Genomic DNA, 14,177 nt, shown 5'->3' with positions numbered 1-14,177 from the left:
CGTGTCCCGGTGCCAGCCCCGTGTGCCCCGGTGCCACCCGTGAGTGTCCCGGTGCCACCCACGCGTGTCCCAGTGCCACCCGTGAGTGTCCCGGTGCCACCCGTGAGTGTCCCGGTGCCACCCACGTGTGTCCCAGTGCCACCCACGCGTGTCCCGGTGCCATCCCCGCAGGGCAATGCCACCCTCGTGTGTCCCAGTGCCATCCTCGCATGTCCCGGTGCCACCCACGTGTGTCCCAGTGCCACCCACGCGTGTCCCGGTGCCACCCACGTGTGTCCCGGTGCCACCCACGTGTGTCCCAGTGCCACCCACGCGTGTCCCAGTGCCATCCCTGCAGGGCAATGCCACCCTCGTGTGTCCCAGTGCCATCCTCGCATGTCCCGGTGCCACCCACGTGTGTTTCCCCATGGGTGCCACCCCCGATGCCATCAGTGCCACCCTTGGGTGCCGCCGCTGGTGGCCTCGGGCACGGCGAGGGGGTCCCACCCCGGCACCTCTGCCCACGCCGACGTCGCCCGCCGGGCACCGTGCCCAGCCCGGGCACACCCAGGGACACCAGGGGACACCTCGGCACCTTTATTTGTCACCAGGAGCAGGGGCGGGCACGGGGTGGCACCTGGCTGGCACGGCGGGTGGCACGGGGGCGCCCGGGGGTGTCCATGGGATCAGGGGGCGCCCGGGGGTGCCCCAGGTATCCTCAGGTGTGCCCAGGTGTCCCCAGGGTGCTCGGGGGGTGCCCCCAGCCGTGCCAGGCTCGGGGGGTGCCCCGTGCCCCCGGGTGTGCCAGGTGTTGGGGGGAGTTCCAGCTGTGCCAGCTGTGCCAGCTGAGGGGTTGTTCCAGGTGTTCCAGATGTTCCAGGTGCCCAGGGGCCGCTCCAGCTGTGCCAGCTGTGCCAGCTGAGGGGTTGTTCCAGCTGTGCCAGCTGTGCCAGCTGAGGGGTTGTTCCAGGTGTTCCAGGTGCCCAGGGGCCGCTCCAGCTGTGCCAGCTGTGCCAGCTGAGGGGTTGTTCCAGGTGTTCCAGGTGTTCCAGGTGCCCAGGGGCCGCTCCAGCTGTGCCAGCTGTGCCAGCTGAGGGGTTGTTCCAGGTGTTCCAGGTGTTCCAGCTGTGCCAGCTCAGGCCGTGCCCGCTCGGTGCCCGCGCCGGGCGAAGCTGAAGCTCCTCAGGGGATTCCCGGAGCCGCGCGGCTGCAGGAAGGGGGGTCGGGGGAATTGGGGAATTGGGGAATTTGGGGAATTTTGGGGAATTTTGGGAATTTTGGGGAATTTTGGGAATTTTGGGGTGAATTGGGGGAATTTTGGGGCATTTTTGGGGAGGTTTGAGGTGATTTTTGGGGGGTCTGGGCAGATTTGGGGGGATTTTGGGGTTCAGGGGAGATTTTGGGGGATTGTTTTGGGAGATTTTTGGGGGATTCTGGGGATGTTTGGGGGGGTTTGGGGTTCAGGGTGAATTTGGGGTTTGGAGGGGATTTTGGGGGATTATTTTGGGATTTTTTGGGAGGATTTGGGGGATTATGAGGATGATATTTGGGGTTCAGGGGGATTTGGGGATTTTTTGGGGGATTATTTTGGGATTTTTTGGGATCTTGGGGATGTTTGGGATTTTTGGGGTTCAGGGGGATTTGGGGATTTTTGGGGGATTATCTGGGGATTTTTGGGGGGATTATTATGGGGTTTTTTTGGGATTTTGGGGATGTTTGGGGGTTTTGTGGTTCAGGGGAGATTTTGGGCGATTGTTTTGGGATTTTTTTGGGGATTTTGGGGGATTTTCGGGGGATTTTTTGGGGGATTATTTTGGGATTTTTTGGGGGATTATTTTGGGAGGATTTTGGGGGATTTTGGGGTCCCTCACCTTCCTGCTGCCCCGTTTGGCCGCGGCCCCTCGGGGGTTTTTTCTCTTTTTGGGGTTGGGGTCGGCGACGCCGCGGAGGCTGGGGGGCACTGGGGGCACAGAGACCGGGCACTGCCCCTTCTGTGCCCACTGCCCCCTTTTCTGCCCATTCTGTGCCCATTTCCCCCATTTTTTGCCCCTTCTGTGCCCATTTTCCCCATTTTTTGCCCATTCTGTGCCCATTTCCCCCATTTTTTGCCCATTCTGTGCCCATTTCCCCCATTTTTTGCTCATTTTGTACCCATTTCCCCCCCTCTTTTCCCATTTCTTCCCCATTTTTCCCAAAATTCATATTTCCCCCCATTTATTCCCATTTTCCCCATTTTTCCTCCCACTTTTCCCATTTTTTCCGAAAATTCAGATTTTCCCCCATTTTTTTCCATCTGTGCCCATTTCTCCCATTTTTTCCTTATTTTTCCCATTTCTCCCCCACTTTTCCCATTTTTCCCCAAAATTCAAAAATTTTTGCCCATTTTCCCCCAAAATTCAGATTTTTTTCCCATTTTTTCCCAAAATTCAGATTTTTTCCCCATTTTTGCCCGTTTTGTACCCAGGTAGTCGGGCACGTGGCGCAGGTGTGGCTGAGGCTGATCCTGGCTCCCGTTTTTATCCCAATTTCCCCCATTTTTCCCCATTTTTTGCCCATTTTTCCCCAAATTCCGATTTTTTGCCCATTTTTGCCCATTTTTGCCCGTTTTTGCCCGTTTTTGCCCGTTTTTTACCCAGGTAGTCGGGCACGTGGCGCAGGTGTGGCTGAGGCTGATCCTGGCTCCCGTTTTTATCCCCATTTCCCCCATTTTTTTTCCCATTTTTCCCCATTTTTTCCCCATTTTTTCCCCAAATTCCGATTTTTTGCCCATTTTTGCCCGTTTTTGCCCGTTTTTGCCCGTTTTGTACCCAGGTAGTCGGGCACGTGGCGCAGGTGTGGCTGAGGCTGATCCTGGTTCCCGTTTTTATCCCCATTTTTCCCCATTTTTTCCCCATTTTTCCCCAAATTCCGATTTTTTGCCCATTTTTGCCCGGTTTTGCCCGTTTTTGCCCGTTTTGTACCCAGGTAGTCGGGCACGTGGCGCAGGTGTGGCTGAGGCTGATCCTGGCTCCCGTTTTTATCCCCATTTCCCCATTTTTTCCCCATTTTTCCCCCATTTTTTCTCCATTTTTCCCCATTTTTCCCCCATTTTTCCCCAAATTCCGATTTTTTGCCCATTTTTGCCCGTTTTTGCCCGTTTTTGCCCGTTTTGTACCCAGGTAGTCGGGCACGTGGCGCAGGTGTGGCTGCACGCTGGCCGGGTGCAGGGGCCGGTCGTGCCTCAGCGCCTGCAGGTCCCGGGGGTTGTCCTCAAAGTACACCTGGAGTTCATTAATTAAAGTTAATTACCATTAATTAATCCTTAATTGGTCATTAATTATTCATTAATTAATCGTTCATCACGCGGCAGGGGCCGGTCGTGCCTCAGGGCCCGCAGGCCCTGGGGGCTGTCCTCAAAATACACCTGGAACTCGTTAATTAATCCTTAATTAAGCATTAATTAACCCTTAATTAATCCTTAAACAATCCTCAGTCCTTAATTAATCCTTCATTCGTCAGTAATTAATCATTAATTAATCACTTGTCGTGGTTTTAAAAGGGATTTTAGGGATTTCTAAGGGGATTTGGGATTCTTTTAAATCCAAATTTTGGGGTTTTTTCCCACATTTTGGTGTTTTTAACCGAATTTGGGTTTTCCCCCCCAATTTTGGTGGTTTTGACTGAATTTTGGGTTTATCCCCCTCAGTTTTGGTGGTTTTGACCGAATTTTGGGTTTTTTCTCCCCAATTTTGGTGATTTTAACCGAATGTTGGGTTTTTTTCTCCCCAGTTTTGGTGTTTTTAACCATTTTTTGGGTTTTCTCCCCCCAGTTTTGGTGTTTTTAACCGAATGTTGGGTTTTTCTCCCCAGTTTTGGTGTTTTTAACCGAATGTTGGGTTTTTTTCTCCCCAGTTTTGGTGTTTTTAACCGAATGTTGGGTTTTCTCCCCCCAATTTTGGTGATTTTAACCGAATTTTGGGTTTTCTCCCCAGTTTTGGTGTTTTTGACCGAATGTTGGTTTTTCCCCCCCAGTTTTGGTGTTTTTAACCGAATGTTGGGTTTTTTCCCCCCAGTTTTGGTGTTTTTAACCGAATTTGGGGTTTTTCCCCCCCAGTTTTGGTGATTTTAACCATATTTTGGTTTTTTTCCCCCCAGTTTTGGTGTTTTTGACCGAATGTTGGTTTTTCCCCCCCAATTTTGGTGTTTTTAACCGAATGTTGGGTTTTTTTCTCCCCAGTTTTGGTGTTTTTAACCAAATGTTGGGTTTTTTTCTCCCCAGTTTTGGTGTTTTTAACCGAATGTTGGGTTTTCTCCCCACAATTTTGGTGATTTTAACCAAATTTGGGGTTTTCTCCCCGAGCCGGGCTCTGACCTTCAGCTTCTCGCAGTTGAGCAGCTCCTGGCGCAGCTCCCGCAGCCGCGCCTCGCGCACGGCCTGCTTGGTGACGGCACGCATGGCGTCCTGGGGACATGGGGACAGCATGGGGACATTGGGGACATCATGGGGACATGGGGACATCATTGGGGACATTGGGGACATCATGGGGACATGGGGACATTGGGGACATCATTTGGGTCATTGGGGACATCATGGGGGACATTGGGGACATTGGGACAGGCCTGCTTGGTGACGGCGCGCATGGCGTCCTGGGGACATGGGGACATCATGGGGACATTGGGGACAGCATGGGGACATTGGGGACATTGGGGACATTGGGGACATCATGGGGACAGCATGGGGACATCATGGGGACATCATGGGGACATGGGGACATCATGGGGACATCATGGGGACATCATGGGGACATCATGGGGACATCATGGGGACATTGGGGACACTGGGGACACTGGGGACAGCATGGGGACAGCATGGGGACATTGGGGACATGATTGGGGACATTGGGGACATCATGGGGACATTGGGGACATCATGGGGACAGCATGGGGACATTGGGGACATTGGGACAGGCTTGCTTGGTGACAGCACGCGTGGCGTCCTGTGAGGGACATTGGGGACATCAAAAGGACATTGCGGACATGAAAGTGGCACTGGGGACATCATGGGGACACTGGGGACACTGGGCTGTCCACCCCCACACAGTGCGGTCATCACTGCAGGACACGGATCCCTGTGCCCACTGTCCCCTCAGTGTCCCTGCTGTCCCTCAGTGTCCCCAGTGTCCCCGCTGTCCCCTCAGTGTCCCCAGTGTCCCCTCAGTGTCCCCACTGTCCCCTCAGTGTCCCCTCAGTGTCCCCAGTGTCCCCTCAGTGTCCCCAATGTCCCCTCAGTGTCCCCAGTGTCCCCTCAGTGTCCCTGCTGTCCCTCAGTGTCCCCAGTGTCCCCGCTGTCCCCTCAGTGTCCCCAGTGTCCCCTCAGTGTCCCCACTGTCCCCTCAGTGTCCCCTCAGTGTCCCCAGTGTCCCCTCAGTGTCCCCAATGTCCCCTCAGTGTCCCCAATGTCCCCTCAGTGTCCCCAGTGTCCCCAGTGTCCCCTCAGTGTCCCCAGTGTCCCCTCAGTGTCCCCTCAGTGTCCCCAGTGTCCCCTCAGTGTCCCCAATGTCCCCTCAGTGTCCCCAGTGTCCCCAGTGTCCCCCCTGTCCCTCAGTGTCCCCAGTGTCCCCTCAGTGTCCCCAGTGTCCCCGCTGTCCCTCAGTGTCCCCTCTGTCCCCTCAGTGTCCCCTCAGTGTCCCCAGTGTCCCCTCAGTGTCCCTGCTGTCCCTCAGTGTCCCCTCAGTGTCCCCTCAGTGTCCCCAGTGTCCCCTCAGTGTCCCCTCAGTGTCCCCAGTGTCCCCCCTGTCCCTCAGTGTCCCCAGTGTCCCCTCAGTGTCCCCGCTGTCCCCTCAGTGTCCCCAGTGTCCCCTCAGTGTCCCCAGTGTCCCCAGTGTCCCCTCAGTGTCCCCAGTGTCCCCTCAGTGTCCCCGCTGTCCCCTCAGTGTCCCCAGTGTCCCCTCAGTGTCCCCAGTGTCCCCAGTGTCCCCTCAGTGTCCCCTCAGTGTCCCCACTGTCCCCTCAGTGTCCCCAATGTCCCCTCAGTGTCCCCAGTGTCCCCTCAGTGTCCCTGCTGTCCCTCAGTGTCCCCAGTGTCCCCTCAGTGTCCCCAATGTCCCCTCAGTGTCCCCAGTGTCCCCAGTGTCCCCAGTGTCCCCGCTGTCCCCTCAGTGTCCCCAGTGTCCCCACTGTCCCCTCAGTGTCCCTGCTGTCCCTCAGTGTCCCCAGTGTCCCCTCAGTGTCCCCAGTGTCCCCAGTGTCCCCTCAGTGTCCCCAGTGTCCCCTCAGTGTCCCCAGTGTCCCCGCTGTCCCTCACCCTGCAGCGGTACCGCAGCGTCTCGATCTCCTCCATGCGGAACTCGTAGGGCTGCAGCATGGACTGTCCGTTCTCTGGGGACACGGGGCCACCTCAGTGTCACCAATGTCACCTCGGTGTCCCCGAACCCCCCAGTGTCCCCAAACCCCCCCAGTGTCCCCAAACCCCCCCGGTGTCCCCCGGTGTCCCCAGGTGCCACCTGCTGCCAGCGCGTCCTCGATGCGCCGCAGCCGCTCCAGCTCCTCGGGCAGTGCCAGCGTCAGCGCCGTGCCAGGGCTGTCCCCACGCGCCGTCCTGGGGACAGGGACACGTGGGGACACGGACACGGGGACGGGGACACGGGGACAGGGACACGTGGGGACAGGGACACGGGGACGGGGACACGGGGACAGGGACACCATGGGGACACGGACACGGGGACACGGGGACACGGGGACAGGGACACGTGGGGACGGGGACACGGGGACACGGGGACACGGACACGGGGACACGTGGGGACACGGACACGGGGACGGGGACACGGGGACAGGGACACGTGGGGACAGGGACACGGGGACAGGGATATGGGGACAGGGACACGTGGGGACAGGGACACGGGGACATGGACACGGGGACAGGGACACGGGGACAGGGACATGGAGGACAGGGACACAGAGGACAGGGACACCATGGGGACACCCCTGGGGACAGGGACACCCTGGGGTCACCCAAGGGACAGGGACACGGGGACAGGGACACGGGGACGGGGACACGGGAACAGGAACATGGAGGACAGGGACACCATGGGGACACCCCTGGGGACAGGGACACGGGGACACGGACACCAGGGACCATGGGAACACCATGGGGACAGGGACACAGGGACCTGGGGGACACCCTGGTGACCCTGTGGTGACACAGTGACAGGTGACACAGTGACACCGAGGTGACACAGTGCAGACCTGCCCACGCGGTGGATGTACGTCTCCACCGAGTTGGGGACATCGAAGCTGTGACCCCCCAAGCCCCAGGTGACACAGTGACACAGTGACAGGTGACACAGGTGACACTGAGGTGACACAGGTGACACAGTGCAGACCTGCCCACGCGGTGGATGTACGTCTCCACCGAGTTGGGGACATCGAAGTTGATGACGGCGGCGACGTTCTGGAAATCGATGCCACGAGAGACCCCGAACTCGGGGTCCTGGGGACACGGCGGGGACTGTCCCCTGCTGCCACCCTTCCTGGGGACACGGGGACATGGGGACACTCAGGGACATGGGGACACTCAGGGACTGTCCCCTGCTGCCACCCTTCCTGGGGACACAGGAACACTCAGGGACATGGGGACACTGTGGGAGCTCTCCCCAGTGCCACCCCAGTGTCCCCAATGCCATTCCAGAGTACCACCCCACTGTCCTTGGTGTCCCCAGTGCCACCCTGCTGTCCCCGCTGTCCCCAGGCTGACCTGGCCGTGTCCCCAGTGCCACCCCAGTGTCCCCAGTGCCACCCCGCTGTCCCCAGTGCCACCCCGCTGTCCCCAGGCTGACCTGGCCGTGTCCCCAGTGCCACCCCAGTGTCCCCAGTGCCACCCCAGTGTCCCCAGGCTGACCTGGCCGTGTCCCCAGTGCCACCCCAGTGTCCCCAGTGCCACCCCAGTGTCCCCAGGCTGACCTGGCCGTGTCCCCAGTGCCACCCCGCTGTCCCCAGTGCCACCCCAGTGTCCCCAGTGCCACCCCGCTGTTCCCAGGCTGACCTGGCCGTGTCCCCAGTGCCACCCCGCTGTCCCCAGTGCCACCCCAGTGTCCCCAGGCTGACCTGGCCGTGTCCCCCCGGCGCGGGCGCTGCCGGGGCGGCTCTGCCGGCCCCTCCTCGTCGGTGGCCACGATGAAATCGTAGAGACCCCGGTTAAACTGGGCAATGGCGTGGCACCTGGGGACAGGGACAGGGACATCAGGGACAGGGACAGCACCTGGGGCACCTGGGGACAGGGACAGAGACATCACGGACAGAGACAGGGACATCAGGGACAGCAGGGACAGGAGCAGCAGGGACATCAGGGACAGGGACAGAGACAGGGACATCAGGGACAGCAGGGACAGGAGCAGCAGGGACATCAGGGACAGCATGGACAGCACCTGGGGCACCTGGGGACAGGGACAGGGACATCAGGGACAGGGACAGCATGGACAGCACCTGGGGACAGGGACAGCGGGGACAGCACCTGGGGCACCTGGGGACAGGGACACCTAGGGACAGCAGGGACAGGGACAGAGACAGGGACATCAGGGACAGAGACAGGGACATCAGGGACAGCAGGGACAGGGACAGAGACAGGGACATCAGGGACAGCACTGGGATCTCCCAGGCAGCTGCAGGTTGAGGACTCAAACAGGAATTCCCATAAATCCCACCCCATTATCTCCTCTGAGAAATCAACGGGACCAGGTAAAAACCCCGGAATTCAGGACTCAAACAGGAATTCCCACAAACCCCATCCCCTAAATCCCACCCCAGCGGTGTTACCGGGAGTGGGTGGGCAGCTGGGGGTTGAGGGCACAAATGGGAATTCCCATAAATCCCACCCCATTTCCGCTCTGAAATCAACAGGATCAGGTGAAAATCTAGGATTTAAGCCTCAAACAGGAATTCCCATAAACCCCATCCCCTAAATCCCAGCCCAGCGGCGTTACCGGGAGCGGGCGGGCAGCTGGGGGTTGAGGGCACAATGGGAATTCCCATAGATCCCACCCCATAAATCCCATTTCAACTGTGAAACCAGTGGGATACTCAAGTGAAAATCCAGGATTTAAGCCTCAAACAGGAATTCCCACAAACCCCATCCCCTAAATCCCAGCCCAGTGCCCCGTTACCGGGAGCGGGCGGGCAGCTGGGGGTTGAGGGCACAATGGGAATTCCCATAAATCCCATTTCAACTGTGAAACCAGTGGGATACTCAAGTGAAAATCCAGGATTTAAGCCTCAAACAGGAATTCCCACAAACCCCACCCTCTAAATCCCACCCCAGTGCCCCGTTACCGGGAGCGGGCGGGCAGCTGGGGGTTGAGGGCGCAGGCGGCGATGCCGAACTGCTCGAGGAAGAGCTGCAGGCGCAGGGCACGTGCCAGGCTGCCCGCGAACAGCAGCGCCCGGCCCCGCAGCAGCCGCAGCTTCAGCAGCGCCAACAGCAGCAGGAACTTGTCCTCCTCCGTGCTGCAGCGCAGCTGCAACTGCTGCAGCTGGGCACGGCCCGGCAGGCGCGGCTCCGGGGGCACCACCTGCACCTGGGATGGGGTTTGGGGTTAAAATCCCAAAATTATGGATTGGGGAACTGCTGCAGCTGGGCACGGCCCGGCAGGCGCGGCTCCGGGGGCACCACCTGCACCTGGGATGGGGTTTGGGGTTAAAATCCTAAAATTTGAGCACTGGGGAAATGCTGGAGATGGGCACGGCCCGGCAGGCGCGGCTCTGGGGGCACCACCTGCACCTGGGATGGGGTTTGGGGTTAAAATCCCAAAACTGGGGATGGGGAACTGCTGCAAGGAGAGTATCTGGAGATGGGATTAGAGTTTGGGGTTAAAATCCCAAAATTTGGGCACTGGGGAACTGCTGGAGGGGGAGAATCTGGAGATGGGATGGGGGTTTGGGGTTAAAATCCCAAAACTTGGGATGGGGGAAGCTCCACCCGGATAAAGGATTTGGGTCAGGGGTGGGAAATGGGGGATTGGTGTTCTCCACCCCTGTGCCCACTGTGGAACCCCAAAGTTCATTGCAGCCCCCCAAAATCCCCCCAAATCCCCCCAAATCGCTGCTCACGGGGTTGTGCAGCACCAGCTCCTGCAGCGCCTCCAGCTCGGGGTTCAGCGTGGCCGACACCAGCAGGGCCTGGTAGATCTTGGGCAGGTGGCTGGGGGGGCACGGGGGGTCAGGGGCACCCCAAAACCTCCCTGGGCACCCCAAAACCATAAAGAGCCCAAAACCTCCTCATGGAACCCCAAAAACTCTCCGAGAATCCCAAAACCTCAAAGAGCCCAAAACCCTCAGTGCCCCCAAAACCTCTCAGGGAACCCCAAACCCTCCGTGCCCCCCCACTATCTCCATGTCCCCCGTGTCCTTCTCTGTGCCCCCCCAATGTCCCCTCTCATTGTCTCCCAATGTCCCCCAGTTTCCCCTGGGTGTCCCCTCCCTATCCCCCCCATCCCCTCCCTGTCCCTGTCCCCATCCCCTCCCTGTCCCTCCCTGTCCCCGTCCTCTCCCTGTCCCCTCCCTGTCCTCTCCCTGTCCCCTCCCTGTCCCTGTCCCTCCCTGTCCTGTCCCTGTCCCTGTCCCTCCCTGTCCCCTGTCCCTGTCCCCATCCCCTCCCTGTCTCTGTCCCTGTCCCCTCCCTGTCCCCATCCCCTGTTCCCTCCCTGTCCCCTCCCTGTCCCTGTCCCTGTCCCTCCCTGTCCCCATCCCCTGTCCCTCCCTGTCCCTGTCCCTCCCTGTCCCCTGTCCCTGTCCCCATCCCCTCCCTGTCCCCATCCCCTATCCCTCCCTGTCCCTGTCCCTGTCCCTGTCCCTGTCCCTGTCCCCATCCCCTGTCCCCATCCCCTCCCTGTCCCTGTCCCCTCCCTGTCCCTGTCCCTGTCCCTGTCCCTGTCCCTCCCTGTCCCCATCCCCTCCCTGTCCCCATCCCCTGTCCCTCCCTGCCCCTGTCCCTCCCTGTCCCTGTCCCTGTCCCCTCCCTGTCCCTGTCCCTGTCCCTGTCCCCAGTGGCACCAGAGCAGGGCGCGGATGTCGCCGCCGCAGCCCAGGGCCAGCAGCAGGTCGGCCTCGTCCAGCACCAGCAGCTCCAGGTGCGGCCGCAGTGCCAGGCTGTGCCCGGCCACGTGTGCCAGGACACGGCCCGGCGTGCCCACCACGATGTCCGGCTGCGCCATCAGCACCGGCCTGGGGACACAGGGGTGTCACAGGGGTGTCCCGGGGGCCTGGGGACACCCAGGGGACACCCGGGGGACACCCAGGACATCGAGAGGACAGCAGAGGACACTGGGAGGGTCAGGGGGGCTTGGGGAAACCCAGGGGACACTTGGGGACAGCTGGGGGACACTTGGGGACACCCAGGGGACACCAGGAACACCCAGGGGACACCCAGGACATCAAGAGGACAGCAGAGGACACTGGGAGGGTCAGGGACACTTGGGGATACCCAGGGGACACCAGAAACACCCAGGGGACACCCAGGACATCGAGAGGACAGCAGAGGACACTGGGAGGGTCAGGGGGGCTTGGGGAAACCCAGGGGACACTTGGGGACAGCTGGGGGACACTTGGGGACACCAGGGGAAACCCAGGGACACCAGAAACACCCAGGGGACACCCAGGACATCGAGAGGACAGCCAGAGGACACTGGGAGGGTCAGGGACACTTGGGGATACCCAGGGGACACCAGGAACACCCAGGGGACACCCAGGACATCGAGAGGACAGCCAGAGGACACTGGGAGGGTCAGGGACACTTGGGGATACCCAGGGGACACCAGGAACACCCAGGGGACACCCAGGACATCGAGAGGACAGCCAGAGGACACTGGGAGGGTCAGGGGGGCTTGGGGAAACCCAGGGGACACTTGGGGACAGCCGGGGGACACTTGGGGACACTTGGGGAAACCCAGGGACACCAGGAACACCCAGGGGACACCCAGGACATCGAGAGGACAGCCAGAGGACACTGGGAGGGTCAGGGACACTTGGGGATACCCAGGGGACACCAGGAACACCCAGGGGACACCCAGGACATCAAGAGGACAGCAGAGGACACTGGGAGGGTCAGGGACACTTGGGGATACCCAGGGGACGCTTAGGGACAGCTGGGGGACACTTGGGGACACCAGGGGAAACCCAGGGACACCAGGAACACCCAGGACACCCAGGGGACACCCAGGACATCAAGGGGACACCCAGGGGACACTGGAAGGGTCAGGGACACTTGGGGATACCCAGGGGACACTCAGGGAAGGTCAGGGGGACTGGGGGACACCCAAGGGACACCAGGGGACAGCAGGGGACACTGACCGCTGCTCGGCCAGCTCCGAGTGGCCGCAGAGCTCGGCCACGCGCAGCTGGCGGGCGCAGAAGGCGGCGAGGCGGCGCAGGGTGTGCCCGACCTGCCGTGCCAGCTCCGCCGTGGGCACCAGCACCAGCGCCCGCACGGCCTGCGGCACGGCCGGGGACGCCTGCGGGACAGAGGGGACATCAATGGGGACACTGGGGACAGTGGGGACATGGGGGCACCAGGGGTGCCAGTCTGGGGACACCAGGGACACCTCAGGGACATCTGCCATGCCCGGCCTGGGCACCAGTGCCCGCACGGCCGGGGGCACCAGCAGGGACACACAGGGGACAATGGGGTCACCCCCGTGCCCCCAATGCCCCCCGTGCCCCCCATGCCCCCCGTGCCCCTGTGTCACTCACCTCCTTGATGCCCAGCAGTTTGTGCAGCAGGGGCAGGCCGTAGGCGCCCGTTTTCCCCGAGCCCGTCCTGGCCCGTGCCAGCACGTCCCTGCCCTCCAAGGCCAGCGGGATGGCACGGGCCTGCACGGCCGTGGGCACTGCCCAGCCCAGCTCCGCCACCGCCTGCGGGCACACACCGTGTCACCGGGGGCACCGTGTCACCGCGGGCACACACCGTGTCACCGCGGGCACACACCGTGTCACCGGGGGCACCGTGTCACCACGGGCACCGGACGGTGCCAGCCGAGGGCCATGCCGGGGCTCCCCTCCCCGTGGGGACGGCGCCGGTGCCAGCCCAAGGCCGCCCACATCCATGGGACAGTGCCAGTGCCACCCCACCCCATGGGGACAGTGCCAGTGCCACCCCAGTGCCACCCCAGTGCCATGGGGACAGTGCCAGTGCCACCCCCACACCATGGGGACAGTCCCCAGTGCCACCCCTGCCCATGGGGACAGTGCCAGTGCCACCCCCACACCATGGGGACAGTCCCCAGTGCCACCCCTGCCCATGGGGACAGTTCCAGTGCCACCCCAGTGCCACCCCAGTGCCACCCGTGCCCATGGGCACAGTCCCAGTGCCACCCCAGTGCCACTCCAGTGCCATGGGGACAGTGCCAGTGCCACCCCTGCCCATGGGGACAGTTCCAGTCCCACCCCAGTGCCACCCCAGTGCCACCCGTGCCCATGGGCACAGTCCCAGTGCCACCCCCACACCATGGGGACAGTCCCCAGTGCCACCCCCACCCCATGGGGACAGTGCCAGTGCCACCCCCACACCATGGGGACAGTCCCCAGTGCCACCCCAGTGCCATGGGGACAGTGCCAGTGCCACCCCCACACCATGGAGACAGTCCCTAGTGACACCCCTGCCCATGGGGACAGTTCCAGTGCCACCCCAGTGCCACCCCGGTGCCACCCGTGCCCATGGGGACAGTGCCAGTGCCACCCCTGCCCATGGGGACAGCCCCAGTGCCACCCCAGTGCCACCCCACACCCACGGGGACAGTCCGAGTGCCACCCCTGCCCATGGGGACAGCCCCAGTGCCACCCCAGTGCCAGCCCCGCCCGCGGAGCCGCGCTCACCCGCAGCAGGCGCCCGTCCAGCCCCATGTGCTCGAACCCCTTCTCCTCCATCTCCGCCGCCATCTTGGCCCCACCTCCTTCAGGCGCGCACTTCCGGCCGCGTGCCCCAGGGACACTTCCGGTAGCGAGCCCCAGCCACACTCCCCGTCCAGCAACACTTCCGGTGGCGCGCCCCAGCCACACTCCCCGGCCGGCAACACTTCCGGTGGCGTCCCCTGTCGGTGGAGGACTGACAGCACCCACTGCGCCCCAAAATCCCCCGGGCTCGATTTCTGGGGTGAAACCGCCCGATTTTGGGTAAATGCTGAATTCCCGCAGCGCCAGGACCCGCTCCCCGTCCCAAAAGCGCAGCGACAACT

General features: G+C 61.5%; 1 protein-coding gene across 5 annotated transcripts; it reads right to left on the bottom strand.

The window, feature by feature from the left end:
• Nucleotides 1-561: 561 nt before the first annotated feature.
• On the bottom strand, nt 562-13,903 carry DDX56 (DEAD-box helicase 56). 5 transcript variants are annotated; one of them, XM_085559369.1, is made up of 15 exons: nt 13,819-13,903; nt 12,697-12,858; nt 12,298-12,458; nt 11,002-11,172; nt 10,060-10,150; nt 9,283-9,527; nt 8,062-8,175; nt 7,341-7,487; nt 6,462-6,556; nt 6,263-6,336; nt 4,331-4,420; nt 3,134-3,239; nt 1,851-1,939; nt 1,116-1,186; nt 562-1,071 (listed from the first exon to the last, which is right to left on the bottom strand). In XM_085559369.1, coding segments are annotated over exons 1-15 (1,680 nt in total). In that variant the 5' UTR covers nt 13,882-13,903; the 3' UTR covers nt 562-1,070. The 5 variants fall into 5 exon arrangements, 4 of the variants coding, with proteins under 4 accessions (XP_085415495.1, XP_085415494.1, XP_085415496.1 ...); XM_085559368.1 differs by having other exon boundaries at nt 562-1,186; XR_014949882.1 differs by lacking the exons at nt 562-1,071; nt 1,116-1,186 and having other exon boundaries at nt 1,897-1,939; nt 7,341-7,560.
• Nucleotides 13,904-14,177: the final 274 nt, after the last annotated feature.

Source organism: Lonchura striata, chromosome 22, assembly GCF_050655825.1.
Source record: "Lonchura striata isolate lonStrDom1 chromosome 22, ASM5065582v1, whole genome shotgun sequence".
Taxonomy (NCBI): domain Eukaryota; kingdom Metazoa; phylum Chordata; class Aves; order Passeriformes; family Estrildidae; genus Lonchura; species Lonchura striata.
Note: the sequence above shows the minus strand (reverse complement) of the source record. Positions and strands in the feature narration are given on the sequence as shown.